The 15,196-nt window shown below is 40.2% G+C and overlaps 1 protein-coding gene across 5 annotated transcripts in view; it reads left to right on the top strand.

Annotated features, from left to right (window-relative positions):
* Positions 1-15,196, top strand: part of LRP1B (LDL receptor related protein 1B) — a 1,078,540-nt gene that overhangs the window by 1,038,253 nt on the left and 25,091 nt on the right. For all 5 annotated transcript variants that reach the window (XM_075829239.1, XM_075829241.1, XM_075829238.1 and 2 more), the window contains exons 84-85: positions 8,480-8,641; positions 14,246-14,420. In XM_075829239.1, the coding sequence (XP_075685354.1) occupies positions 8,480-8,641; positions 14,246-14,420 (337 nt within the window). The remainder of the gene's footprint in view (positions 1-8,479; positions 8,642-14,245; positions 14,421-15,196) is intronic.

Raw genomic sequence — 15,196 nt, 5'->3', positions numbered from 1 at the left:
CCAAGATGCCGTGTCAAGCAGTGAAGAAGTACGAAGACTTCACTGCAGAAGCTATTTCAATTGACTCGCTGCAAACGCATATCCTTAGATGTAGAACAGCGTTATTTTACAGCGCTGATGACCAAGGGGCCTCATATAACCATTGAATATTTGTAGAGCCAGAATATCAGTGAAGAGGTGCAAAAATAACTGCGGGGCCCACAACAAAGGTGCAATGTTGCTCTATTGAGCCTTGGCCGCCATCGGAAGGGGCTACGTAATATTGGTTGCTTATTACCTTTATTCCTGTAGGGTAGATCTAGGATCAGTGACTGCATTGTCCAATGGAAGTCTGAGGTAGTGTGAAATTGACCTACTTATTTATTAGGGACCGGCTGCTTCTCATTCCCTCCCCCATGCTTTACACTGCAACTGTCATTGGCTGCTATGTATAAATATATACCCAACACAAGCTTAGTCAGTGGTGATCACCAGTACAGGACAGAATAATAATAATGAACTATGAATAACTAAACTACGAATGAAAGAAAGTACTTTTTACACTTATGCTTAACATATACAAAAGTTTTAATGTTCTAAATAAGAAAAAGACAAAATAAAATGATTGCAATTATGATATCTGTTAATGGCTAACTGAAATTGGGATGGAGCGTTGCACCCCTGTGAACGTGACTTTAATCCCTTCCTGCACCGAACTGTAATAATACGGTGTGGCGAGCGGGTACCTCCTGCACCATGCTGTACTATTACACGCAGGACGGATCAGGACAGCCCGCTGCAACAGCCAGGATCACATAATGCGGAGAGAGGCTCTGTAAGGCCATTGTTGGCCCTGTGACGGGAGCGGTGCCGATGGGTTGTTATAGAAGCTGGGGGTGTAACCAAAGCTTCTGTCATGTATGTAAGCGTATTAAGAGTTAAAGGGATGTCCCACAAAACACAGGATAGGGTATACATGTGTGATCGCTTGGGTCCGATTGGTGCGACCCCCATCGATAAAGAAACCGTGGACCGAAAGTTCCCCGAAGTGCTCCATGAGAAGTATAGGACTTCCGGGGTCTGTGTCCGGCAGCTCCAAAGAAATGAATGGAGCGCTGGTCGCGCTTGTGTGCATGCTTGACCGACACTCCATTCATTTTTATGGAGCTGCCGGACACAGACCCCGGAAGATACAAGCTTCTCATGGAGCACTTCAGGGGACTTTTGGTTCCCCGTTCTCCTTATTGCTGGGGGTCCCAGAGGTCGGAACCCCCAGCGATCACAAATGTATCCCCTATCCTGTGGATAGGGGATACATGTGTTTTGTGGGACAACCCCTTTAATCAATATGTTCTTTGTACCCCCAAAATGGTGTCAATGAGAATTAAAACTCATCTTGCAATAAAGCTACATCAACAGTATAATGAAAAAAGTTCTCTAGGAATGCGGCAACACAAAAACAAATTATTTGGAATAAAAAGTGTTTTTATTTGGAAAGGTAACAAAGCATTTAAAAAAACCGATATATATTTGGTCTCGCTGTAAAAACAAATCCAAAAAACATTGCCCCCCCTCCCCCCCCGAAAAAATTAATAAAAGTCTTTTAATAAATTATATGTACCTCAAAATAGTGCCATTATAAAATGTTATTTATCCTGCAAAAAAAAAAGCAATCATGCAGCCACCTTATCAGAAAAGTTATGGCTCTCAGAGTACAGTGGTGAAAAATATGGCAAGAAAAATGTGCATTCGGATGGCCCAAAATGGGCAACGTCCTTAAGGCTTTAAGCATGATTAAAATTAGTATTCACTATACTCACAGGTATAGTTTCAGGAGTTGACATCAGACATTGGTGTTACAGTATATTGGTAAGATATGCCACCATTGTCCGATGAGCGTGGCCCAAATGTTGTGACAATGCCGATCACTAGTATCACTGCCAAGTTCTAGAGATAGGCAGGGATCACAGCAGTCAGACCTCCACTGATCAGACATCGGTGGTTTATCCTAATCCTAGCAATATGCCACCAATGTCTGGGGTAAGCCAACCCTTGTACTTTGTTTTAACCTATTCAGAAAATTAAAAGGAACATTTCTTCAAAAATTCGTGATTTTTGATCTCCCTTATAGTAATAAAGCACAGATCGCCATACAAAGTGACTATTTACCATAAATATGGATTTATTTCTCTAATATGTACACATCTCGGACTCTGATTGGTAAATTTAATGTTTATAATACAAAAAATCAATTTGCGTTTGAGTAAGTGAATAATTATATTTACACTTTAAGCCTCCGGCTCATGAATATAACAAGGCTGTAGGTGAACAAGATTATAAACTTGTCGGACACAATTTATCAATGATTAATCAACAACACAAGAATATATATCCCCTCCACATGCAAAATGGAGGCTTCCATATCAAGAAAATATACAGATGTAGCAGAGCTGAGTGTGTTATTTAACTCTTTGGGGCCCCATTACTTGTGCTTCAAGATAACTCTACGATGTAAGATACAGAAGTCGGTTTATCTATAGTCCTACTTTTTGTAATACCTCCTATAATAATAACCTATAACTTTTTAAACAATTCTGCAAGATTACCCGATTAACTCTTCAACCATGCAAGCTGGTATCAAAATGGATATGCAAATATTTCTACAGGTTGAGGCCTTATTCACGCGGCCGTGTTCGGTCCGTGATATACGGTCCGCATGTCGGCCTGCATTTCCCGGACCAAACACAGTTCAGGGAGTCGTGCTCCTAGCATCATAGTTATTTATGACGATATGTATCCCTGCCAACCCGCCCCATACTGAAAACATGGACTGTATGCCTGCGGGGAGGCAGGGACACCTACGTCATACATAACTATGATGCTAGGAGCACGGCTCCCTGAACTGTGTTTGGTCCGGGAGATGTATATCATGGACCGAACACGGCTGTGTGAATAAAGGGGGTTTTACACAGGGTGATTATCGGGCAGACGAGCGTTCATCGGCCGGTGTAATAGGGGCTTAAGGACCAAGCAATGATTCTTTATATGGACGAGCGCTATCCGTAATTCTTTTTGACTTTCATATCATGATTATATACTATTGCCCATTTCAGTTGTGCCATTTAAAGGACCATATCAGGATAACCTGGAGGACTGAGACGTCAGAGTAATTTCCTCTGTGCCGAAATGAGCGAGTAATTTTGTAGAATTCTTTGAAATAGGTCAGATTTGAAAATATATTAATATACAGGATCTGATATATTACAGATGAGTATTAGTAAACCTTCTACAATATCTAATAGAGTCCTCAACTATCTCCAACAGGTCGTGTTGTCCGGATTTCCTTAGTACTTAGTAGTTCTCTTTAAGGTCTATCCTCAAATCATGACCCGTTGTTGGTATTTTAGGGCAGGAGTTGAGAAACATTGTCCATTAATGTAGAAGATATGCCTTTTGGCTCCTTCAGGGGGTTGGACTAGGCCACCAGGGTACCTTCCGGTAAGCCCGGGCTCATATACAATAAGTGATAGGTTCCTAACAGAACAGTGCAGAAGTCATCCACATAAATTTAGAGCCAATAATCCCAGCAGGGTCTGTCGCTTCTGAGTTTATTCGCAAATAATCTGTTGAGGACAAAGTTAAAAGTGAACAAGCAAACGTTCTGTATAGATGATTTTTTTTCTGGTGGACCCAAGGAAGCCCAGTTCAATGCTGCACCCCTAGGCACTAGGGCAACCTCTTAAAGGGGTTTTCCCATGAAGAACATTTATGACATATCCACAGGATATGTCATAAATGTCCGATAGATGCGGGTCCCACCTCTGGGACCTGCACCTATCTCTAGAACAGAGCCCCCTAAACCCCATTCTAGCTTTTTGTGCTCACGCTGCCTCCCGGCCACTTACTGATTACATGGTCAGGGAGTTACAAAAACAGCGTAACTCGCTAAGCAACTCTGTTTCCGTAACTCCTATAGAACTGAGCAGTAATTACGAAAACAGCGTAGCTCGCATACTACACTGTTTCCGTAACTCACGATCATGTAATCAGGTTTTGACCGGGAGTCAGCGTGAGCACAAAAAGCTAGAATCGGAATTAAGGGGGCCCCGTTCTCGAGAAAGGTGCGGGTCCCAGAGGTGGGACCCGCATCTATTTGACATTTATGACATATCCTGTGGCTATGTCATAAATGTCCTTCATGGGAAAACCCCTTTAAGGCCCTGTTCACATCACTTTGTGATTCTACGCTGTTTTATGTACGTATATGTTTAACGTACACAAAAAAGACAAAACATATGGCATTTTATACTTCCATAAAAAAAATTTTACGTTAATGCTAAATATATAGGTATACGTTTGTGTACATATTTACATTTAAATAACGTATATGTTTTTTTGGTGTAAGTGAACCCTTTGCTTTTTGGAGCAAGCAGAAAGGGATTAGTCAGAGGGTAGGTCATAAGGGGTTTTTTTTTTTTGTTCTTTTCTCCTAAAAAATTTTTAATTAAAAATTTATACTTTTAACATGTGCAACTGTAAGGTCTTAACTTTGCTTCTGTCGCCCATTGACTATAGCGTATAATCGTGTATACCCTTTCTTTAGAGCACAGAATAGCGTGGTAAACTATGCTATTCTGTCCTCCAAAATAAAATAAAAAAATACAGTATTCTAACATAAAGGAGGTCAAACAAACATAGTCAAAAAACATACTGTTTTGGACTACGTGTTACCCAATAAACGTCTATGGATATGCTGAGCAATACCTTTTCTACATATTCAAACTTATACGCTCGGCGTAGATCAGAAACGGGACGCGAAAAGAGCCTTAGTTACACCCCTACATTTGGCCGGCATGCCTATAATTAACTTTTACTCTACAACAGGGGCCAGCAATGTTCGGCACTCCAGCTGTTATGCAACTACAATTCCCAGCATGCCCTGACAGCCTTCGGCTGGAATAATTAAGCCCTTTGCTGTCAGGGAATGCTGGGAGTTGTAGTTTTACAACAGCTGGAGGTGCCAAAGGTTGCCGACCCCTACTCTACTGCATATGACTACATTTTTGTTGACTTTTTAATATGACATTTTGTTATTATTTAATTTATCACCACTACCACCATCATCCTTATCCAGTAAAATAATAATTGATATACTGTATGTTCATCGTGGATCATTTTCTTTCGTTGGTCGAATGTCAATAAATCCTATTATTATATTGTAGGGTCGATTAGCTTTATTATATCCACCCAAATGTTAAACTGTTCTCCAAATCCCAGTGGTGAGTCATTTATTGTTGGTTTGCTCTGCGTTAAACCTTTTGGCAAATTCCTCAGCGGACATTACACAGCATCGGTTTGGGGCAGCTTTAATTAAAATTTATACGTTTATGACAGTTGTATTGAACTATAATAATTGAACCAGGAAAATGTCATCAGTTAATTAAAAGCACACATCTGAGAGGCATAATTAAAACTTTAGATTTAGTCAAGAAAGTTCTTGAGCAAACCAAATTAATAAGATTTCATCAGTAATGAGCGGTAACGTTATTACGGTCTCTGGAATGAGTTTTACCCTTGCCGAATACCAGAATGAAAAAAAAAATGGCCTTTTATTCCCTCTCAATTATGTAGGACTGTAATAACTTAATCATTTTGAAAATCACCAACATTACAAAAGATATTGTTAAATAATTACTAAGAAAGGATCGGGAACAAAAATCAGTGAAGAAATGCAAAAATGTGCAAAAATGTTTCAAGGTTAATTCTGCATTTCACAGTTTCCATCTACAGAACAAAATGAGTATTTTTAGAAATATTTAGCCTCACTATTTATATACTAATTTAAGTTATTTCAAAATTCAGCTGGACGCCACGGGAAACTGACAACAGTACAGCTCCACCCAGCTAACACGCAACCTAACAGCTGAGCAGGGGCGTTGATAGGGTCTTAAAAAATCAGGGGGGCATAAGCCCCGAGACATAGGTCCTCCTTAAAATACAGATAGAGAGATAAATAGATAGATTCTTCTAAATAACAATGTCACAAGGCACCCCCCCCCCCCTCAAAAAAAAAAAAAGTAATATGTTGCCTATTTAACAATAATAATACGGCTTATTCAGACAAACGTAAAATACGTCCGTGCAACGCGCGTGATTTTCACGCTCCTCGCACAGACCTATGTTAGTCTATGGGGCCGTGCAGACAGTCAGTGATTTTTGCGCAGCGTATGTCCGCTGCGTAAAACTCACGACAGGTCCTATATTTGTGCATTGAAGTCAATGGGCACGTGAAAATCCCGCGCACCACACGGAAGCACTTCCGTGGGACGCGCGTGATTCGCGCAACAGCAATGAAAAGTATGAATGAAAACAGAAAAGCACCACGTGCTACAAACATACAAGCAGAGTGTCATAATGATGCCGGCTGCGCGAAAATCACGCAGCCACGCATCATACGCTGCTGACACACGGAGCTGTTATGGACCTTTTGTGTGCGCAAAATCCAGAGTTTTTTGCGCGCGCAAAACGCACACGCTCGTGTGAATCCGGCCTTATAGTGCTATTCAGTGCTATTAAGGGATGTTTAGATCGGTCTGGCCCAGGTACCACAGGGAATTACAGCCAAAAACTGCACCAAATCGTGTTTAATATGATGCAGACTTTTGGCCATAAAGGAGTCGCAAAGTCTCAGATCCTCCTCACTGCTGGATCGCAGTCAGGAGGACATTGAATGGAGAAGTAGTCGAGAATGTGTACTGCCGCTCCATTCAATTTCTATGGGAGTGACTGAAACAGCCAAATTTCAGTACTTGGCTGTTTCCGCCACTCCCATAGACTTTGAATGGAGCGGCAGTGACCCCGTTCTGACAATGGGTGGGGGTCTGAGCGATCAGAAAATTATGACCTATCCTGTGGATAATTTATGACTGTTGGAAAAAACCCTTTTAAGTTTCAGCGGCTCTGCGGGCCTCAATCCTTACAGTACATAGACGATTATTTATTGCAATATTACATTGTAGTATGGTTGTACACAACTTTCTCCGCCAGGGGTTTCTAAATCTGGACCTGTGGCAAACCTTGGATACAGAAGCACTCATCTGATCCCATATATCACTATACTTCACATATGCATATATACTATAATATATATTGAACAGACACACACACACTGCACACATAAGAAACTTTTACTTAAAAATAAAAAAAAGCCCTTTGAAAGCACAGCAAAAACCACCTCCGGTTTTGCTTCTGTTCTCCAGGTGTATCAGTGGTTCGATTCCCTGCTTGACCACTATGGATGTATGAACCAGATGATTTAAGTAGATTTTTAAAAAACATTTTTGCCCTGCAGTTTTTTATTTAATACCTAGAGTGACAAGGGATTGATATTTAGTAGATGGGATTTCAAACCAATTTAAGGCCGTACATCATTTATTCGTTAATAATAATAATAATAATCTCTTGGACATTTTTAGGGCATTTCTTTAGCCTCTTTGATTTAAAAGGAGAAAAAACCTTAACAGGATAAAACATGCAATTTTTTACTTGCACCATCATAGAAAACCGCTCTTAGGAAAAGTTGTGGCTTGGGTGTCCCAGACCCTGGTGCAAAAGTTATACATGGTCTCACCACTAAACCGCTAGTGACTTCATATGCCGCAGTATCCAGTGATAACTTGCTTTATATCATGTAATAACACATATTTCTAGAGCAAGGGAGCATCATATAAATGATTGGGCAATTAGAAGTGAGTATCCTGCTTTACTTTTGTGGCTGGATGGACTATGAGTCTTCAGGGTGCATAATTACTACTGCTGCCCCTATAAATGCACCCATAGTTAGACTGACAATTTTGGGATTGGAGCGCTGGCCAAGGGTTAATGGCCAGAGAGGGGCTATAGCCCCATAGTTACAACAGAAACGTCACAAAAAATGGCAATGATAATTGCTATAAAGGTTGGTAAGGGGCCCATGAGCTTCAATGCTTTAGGACCTAAATCAATGTAAGTTGATAACTTCACATCACAGTGCAATAGTCACATGTTCTTGGAAGAAATGGAAGACTTTCCATATGCAAGTCCTATCTATACCAAAGAGAATTTTATATACTATGAAATTGTCTGTTCTTGAAGTTCTACTGAAACAATTGGATCTATTATATTTTTACAGATAGTTGATTTGCCACTGACCCAGATAACCAAATATGCGAATCTATCATGTGAATTTAGACGAAGAACATTTTCTTCCACTTTTAATATCATTTCGGAAAGGTCACAATACTTAAATACCTTACTATATTTAGAGGTGGAATATAACTTTGTGACGTCTTGGTAGACCCAGCACATACATAGCGCAGTCATTTGAATAAATGGCCTAAGTTAATAAACATAACCTTATTGTAGGCAGTTACAGCGAGTCCCCAGTGGGATACGTTGGCACAAGTCTGAATGGTTCTTTGTCATTGAATTGTTTGATAATGATGTAATTGTTCTTTGACAGGAAAACCAACCTGCAACTGCGCACTGGGTTACACCGGCCCTAACTGCGGTAAAAAGGTCTGTGACAGCGTTTGTCAGAATGGAGGCACTTGCAGTGTATCGCCTGGCAATCAACCCCTATGTCGCTGCCTTACCGAATATACAGGGGACAGATGTCAATACCGTAAGTTGCCAGAACTAAGAACATTTATAATGAAGGGTTAACTTTCTTTGGTGGAGCATGCTGGCTCATAACTTTTAAGAATAGATTTGGGGTTGACAACCGGATATCAGCTCATCAAATTAAAGGGGTTGTCTATTTAAAAAATAAATAAAAATAGTTAATAGAAGGAGGAGTGGGGGTCCTGGGTTCAAGATCTTCCTCTTGACCAAAGTGGAGAGTGGTGATAATGGAAATTTCCTTTGCTCCGGAGAACCTGTCCTGCCCTACGTTACGTAGATAACTCATTGATATGAATGAACACTGTGTAATGCTTAATTTCACCTGTGGTGGCACTGCAGAGAAATTGAACACTTACATGCCGGTCTCCCCATAGATCGCTGTGGGTCCCATCCCCGGGACACTTTGTAATCAGCTTATTGTCAAGGAACCCTTCTAACAAGTAGGGATTGTCCAAAGTGGGGAACCCCTTCAAGCTTACACTTGCAAAACCACTTTTCCATAATCTATTAACCATAAAATGTCTTGCCACCTGCTGCTCTGAATTAACCCCTAAGGTTCCCTCTTCTGCGTCTTTTGATGCCTTCTTCTCCCCAGCTGTTGATGATATTCTGTACCGATGACCACATGAAATAATCAGGAGTTGGTATTTGAGTATTCCCTACTATTGAGTGGCTCATGACAGAGCTGCTAAGTTATCATACTGTCATTGTATGATGCATTTGAGAGTTGTAGTATTTCATATAATTACTCCCAAGTGACTCGTGACATTGCCATCCATTGTCATGGCCAGCTCAGGCTTCAGCTGCACCCTAGTGAAGGGAAGAGGACGATGTCCAGAACTGCCCCAATCAGAAGCCTCAGCTACAACAGGATATCCATAAGTTTGACCAAAATAATGTTCATTTGAAGCTCAACTTTAATACAGGAATGAGAAAAAGAAACCTCCAGTAACCACTTCTATATATGTATCCACATGTACTGAAATAATGGTCACCAATATAATATGGCAAGTAGTTGCTGGGCAATGATGATTCAACCAACACCCTGTTGGGCAGCAGAGGGGATGTAATAATAAATAGATTATAGTACTTAACATTTATGTTATATTTTGGTCTGTTATATTATATTATTATAATGATAGAGGTGAATCAGTAAATTTTGTTTGTTCCTTTTTTTTTGTATATTTTTCGTCCTATTTTTAAAAAACAATCTCCAGAAGCAATCGATGTTTCCATGGTAAAGCCTTCAAAAATAGCTCTATTCAAAGCTATTTTCAACAGCAACCTGTCTTTGAATTTAATCTGAAGACTTTTAATTAGTTTTATACAGTCTGATGGGATTTAGGACCTGCTAATACTTTGATATTTAGAAGGCAGGAAATAAATGTGCAAATGTAGCGTTTGCATCCCATAGTGAAAGAATTTGCATTGTTGTTTTCAGATAGACCGATCATACGGATATAAGGGTTCATTCCTTACAATGCATAGATATGTACTCTTCACCATCAAAACCAATTGGACAGTTAAGTTTTGCAATAAACATGACACTGGATGAATATATTAAACGTCAGTCTTAAAGAGGCTCTGTCACCAGATTTTGCAACCCCTATCTCCTATTGCAGCAGATCGGCGCTGCAACGTTTTTATTTTTCAAAAACTAGCATTTTTGGCCAAGTTATGACCATTTTTGTAGTTATGCAAATGAGGCTTGCAAAAGTCCAAGTGGGTGTGTTTAAAAGTAAAAGTCCAAGTGGGCGTGTATTATGTGCGTACATCGGGGCGTTTTTAATACTTTTACTAGCTGGGCGCTCTGAAGAGAAGTATCATCCACTTCTCTTCAGAACGCCCAGCTTCTGGCAGTGCAGACACAGCCGTGTTCTCGAGAGATCACGCTGTGTCGTCACTCACAGGTCCTGCATCATGTCAGACGAGCGAGGACACCGGCACCAGAGGCTACAGTTGATTCTGCAGCAGCATCAGCGTTTGCAGGTAAGTAGCTACATCGACTTACCTGCAAACGCTGCTGCAGAATCATCTGTAGCCTCTGGTGCCGATGTGTCCTCGCTCGTCTGACACGATGCAGGACCTGTGAGTGACGTCACAGCGTGATCTGGCAGAAGCTGGGCGTTCTTAAGAGAAGTGGATGATACATCTATACACAACGCCCAGCTAGTAAAAGTATTAAAAACGCCCCGATGTACGCACCTAATACACGCCCACTTGGACTTTTACTTTTAAACACACCCACTTGGACTTTTGCAAGCCTCATTTGCATAACTACAAAAATGGTCATAACTTGACCAAAAATGCTTGTTTTTAAAAAATAAAAACGTTACTGTAATCTACATTGCAGCGCCTATCTGCTGCAATAGCAGATAGGGGCTGCAAAATCTGGTGACAGAGCCTCTTTAAACTAATTTACATGGGAGGGAAATCCGACAAATTCATTAAGAGGTGCCAACCTAAAAAACGTGGTGCATCTTTGGCTGTCCGTGCGACAGAATTGCAAATCTATGTCTGCTATGAGCAGGTGTAGAGTTGTGCCATAACTTGCGCCATCTTCTGGTATGTCATGGTAAATCTGTTGTTTCGTCTTCCCCTAAAACTAAACCCCAGCTAGACCTTTTCTCGACACTTTCAGAGAGTGGTGAGGGAAGTAAAAAGTTGCAAATTTTAGGGCAATTATGGCATTCACCAAAATCTGTGACTGTCTTACACCAGATAGCTGGCGGAAACCATTTAATACATCCCCCCATTATGTGTATTTCTTGTGTAAGGCCATCTTCAGACGAGTGTACAGATGTATACACCCTTACATTTGCTTGAATTCAGTTAAGGACTCCAATTTCTCATGAAACCATTTCAATACAATATCGCTACATGCTAGAATAAAGCTGGACTGGCTGCAATTCACATCACAACCACTGGGTGACCACACATGGACACATATAGCATAGACATTTCATGACAGAGTGTAGCAAAATCATTTTTTTTATACAGCTGGTCATCTCGCGCCATACATTTAAGGATTTGTTGAGATAAAAGCAAAGGTAAGGAAGGACACAGCTGTATATCTAAACAGTCGTAACACGGATCTGCAATATGGCCACATTATAGATCCTATTGCACCATTATGTCATCAGTATTGCATCCGTACTATTAACCTGTAATATTGATGGACTATCTTCTTGTCAGCAACAGAAAGCTCAGAAGGCCCCACGTACACGAGAATATTTGCATTACAGTGATCCCAAATATGGTGTTAAAGGCGTTTTCCCATCTTATAAAGTGATTGCATATATATAGGATATTTCATGACTTTATGGTTGATGAGGGTCTCACCGATTCTGAGAATGAAGGGGCCGCAGTGCTGCTGTAAACCTTCAACATGGCCCCATTAAAGTTAATAGGGAGGACTGCAGTACCCTGAACAGCCAGGTGGCAGGGAATGCCGCTATGCTAGGAAAACATAGAAACTTTAATTAGCGCTGTGGCCCCTTTATTCTCAGGATCGGACCACCATCAATCAAAGTGATGGAATATCCCAGTGATATGCTATCATTTTATAAAATGGGAATAACCGTTAAATGCATTTCAATGCGGCCATTTATACCACATTATTAAAATACAATGGTAAGCGCATAGAAATGTCGTTTATCAAATTGCGTTCTTCCCTTAGGTCCTGTTCACACAGAGTATTTTGCAGGCAGAAAAAAAATCTGGATTTTGACCTGCCTGCACTTTCATGCCGCGGGTTTTGCGGCGTTTTTCGGCCGCGGTCATTGAGTGAAGGTTCACCAGGTTCTCGGACCTCCGATTGAAAATTGATTTCAATCGGAGGTCAGAGATGAAACCGCAGGAAGAAAGTTGCTTTTTTTTCCCACGAGTTGGAAAAAAAGCCTATGCCTCCCATTGAAATCAATGGGAGGCAGTCTCGGACATTTTTTGGCGCTGCTTCCAACGCGGTTTCCGTGTCAGTCAGTGCCAAAAAACTGTGTGAACAGGGCCTTTCAAGAACAGAATTCAGTGCTTCTAGAGGAAAAGTGAATGCATGAAACGGAAAAACAATCAGAACTAAGAGGCTCACAATAATATGCGCAATATGGTTATGTTTTGCGCACTGTATTGTGGGCCAAAATGCAAATACTCCTGTGCCTGCAGCTTTAGGTGTCCCTTTTAAATACCGAATCAATACTGATGACATGTGGATGACATACAGATTTCCAACTAATGCATCCGTAATTTAAACTTTCTCTATAGACTTTAGTGGCCATTTTCAATCCCCAAACGGATGATAGTAGCGCAGGATATTATATACGCCCATGTGAATAGACCCTGGGATTAACATTGACACTATATTACGCACGTAAAAATACGCTCAGATGTGAAATGCCTAACTAATGTTTTTTTTAAGGATTTTTTCAATCTACAAAAAAATTTTGCTTTGGCCATAAAGATGGTGAATCTTGGTGCTCTGAGCATACAATGCTTTCTCATAAAAAATACAATGAGAGAATGGATCACACGTATTTTCCAATATATAGGGAAGATAGATAGCTCTGAAGCATTATGGGGCTGTAGCATGGACGATCAAGGGCACTCTCCCATTAGATTTTGATATAAAGCGCTCTCCTTAGCACAGGGCAGTACAATCAGGCCATATATACTTGGCTTGAGTATATTCTGCATTAATATTCAATGCTTAGGTTATCTTAATAACAGTCTTTATAATGATCGCTTCCACCACAAACAGTAATCACTTCTTTATAAGAACTTTACAGCCCCCCCCCCCACCTGCAGAATTACAGCATTGCTTTCAAGAGGACTAAATATTTTATACCATTTGCATCATTATAAGGAGTCTGCAGAAGCAGCTCTTTAACTTATTTTTTTTTACAAGCACAATAAAACCTTAGCCTTAAATTATGGCTCAATAATTCATCCTGTAAATAAAAATGTATTTAACGGAATAGTAAGAAATTGTAAGAAAGATAAAACCACTGTCTAAGGGAAAACATACATAAAGTTAGAGCAATTTCCAATCAACTAAAGTACAATCTCTAGTGTGTTCTACCGTGGTCCCAAGACCGGCTCCATGTTTATTTGGTCACTTGGGTTACAGTAGACCCCATGTCCACAGTTGTCACTTGGGTTAAAGCTGTCAACCCCGTGCTTGGCTCCAGCATGTTTATACAAATTTTAATGGGCCTTCTGAGCTCCACTGGCCCAGGCATCTGCCCAAGTTTGCCCGGTGCTGAACCCTGCCCTCTGCATGATCCCATTATGATGCAACCTCTGAACTACCAATTGAGACGATCAATAGAATATTTTGGACCTATTTTTTTTTTCATGTGGACCGAAATAGCACATTCATGGAGTAAATGAAAGACATTAATTTAAAAAAATGTTTTAAATAAATAACCCAATATAAGGTTAGGACAAATTGCCAGATTCTCGGGCCTAACCCTTGAAGACTGTGACCAAAAACACTAGAAGAAAGTTTACCGGAATATTTTTGTGTCTTAATCATAAATCCCCTAAGCAAAGTTGCAAGATTTGTCTTCCTATTATCTTACTATTCTTGTCTGATTCTGTTTTTCACTAGACGTGTGCCACCACTACTGTGTAAATTCTGAATCTTGCACAATCTCCGATGATGGTCGGGTGGAATGTGTGTGTCCCGTAAGATATGAAGGCTCGAAATGTGAAGTGGACAAATGTCAGCGGTGTCACGGAGGAATCTGCATTATAGATAAGAACATCCATGATGTCTTGTGCAAGTAAGTCCTCAAATAAAACGTCTTGTTGATACATTAGGATCTCTGGAGGTTTTATTAGAACTGAGCGGAGGTTCACCAGAACTCTTCATGTATGGCCGTGGATGAAGACAAGTCATATGCTTTGTTGCTTTCTTGTCAGATATATGGATTGTGGTCCAAAAATTTTAATATAACAGCAAACGTTAACTCATATGCTGGACTGGGTCTACACAAAGTGATTTGTAAATGCTAGGTAAGATGTTCGATTATAGTCATAATCTCTAAAATGCTCGATTATAGTTAGAATCTTTATGTGTAATCTGATCAAATCATTGCTATGATTACAGCAAGTAAATTGGTGATTGGATCTGAAAAACTCTATTATGGCAAAATATCATAGATTTGATCCAATGATTAATTATAGAGACATCCAACTGATGGAGAACAAAATCTTTTTGTTTGAACCTAGCCTTTCGGGCACTTACATACAGACATATTATGGATCTACGTTTTACAGATCTGTAAAATATTCTGATATGTGCCCTTACTGTTCCTCCGCCATTTAAAATTTGAGGCACACAGATGTTTTTGTTCACAGATTCATCCAGAAATAAAGTACCATGTTCCATCGCATACCGTATTATGGTCACCTGAGAGCTATGACACTCACCGAAAAGGATGTGTAGTACAGTCGAATGGTGCTTAAAGGGGTATTCCCAGAATCATAATGATGGTCCATTCTCCCCTAAATGTAAATTAAATTAATTTTGCAAATATGATTAATTTTGTATAATGGC

Source organism: Rhinoderma darwinii, chromosome 6 (genome assembly GCF_050947455.1).
Source record: "Rhinoderma darwinii isolate aRhiDar2 chromosome 6, aRhiDar2.hap1, whole genome shotgun sequence".
Taxonomy (NCBI): domain Eukaryota; kingdom Metazoa; phylum Chordata; class Amphibia; order Anura; family Rhinodermatidae; genus Rhinoderma; species Rhinoderma darwinii.
Note: the sequence above shows the minus strand (reverse complement) of the source record. Positions and strands in the feature narration are given on the sequence as shown.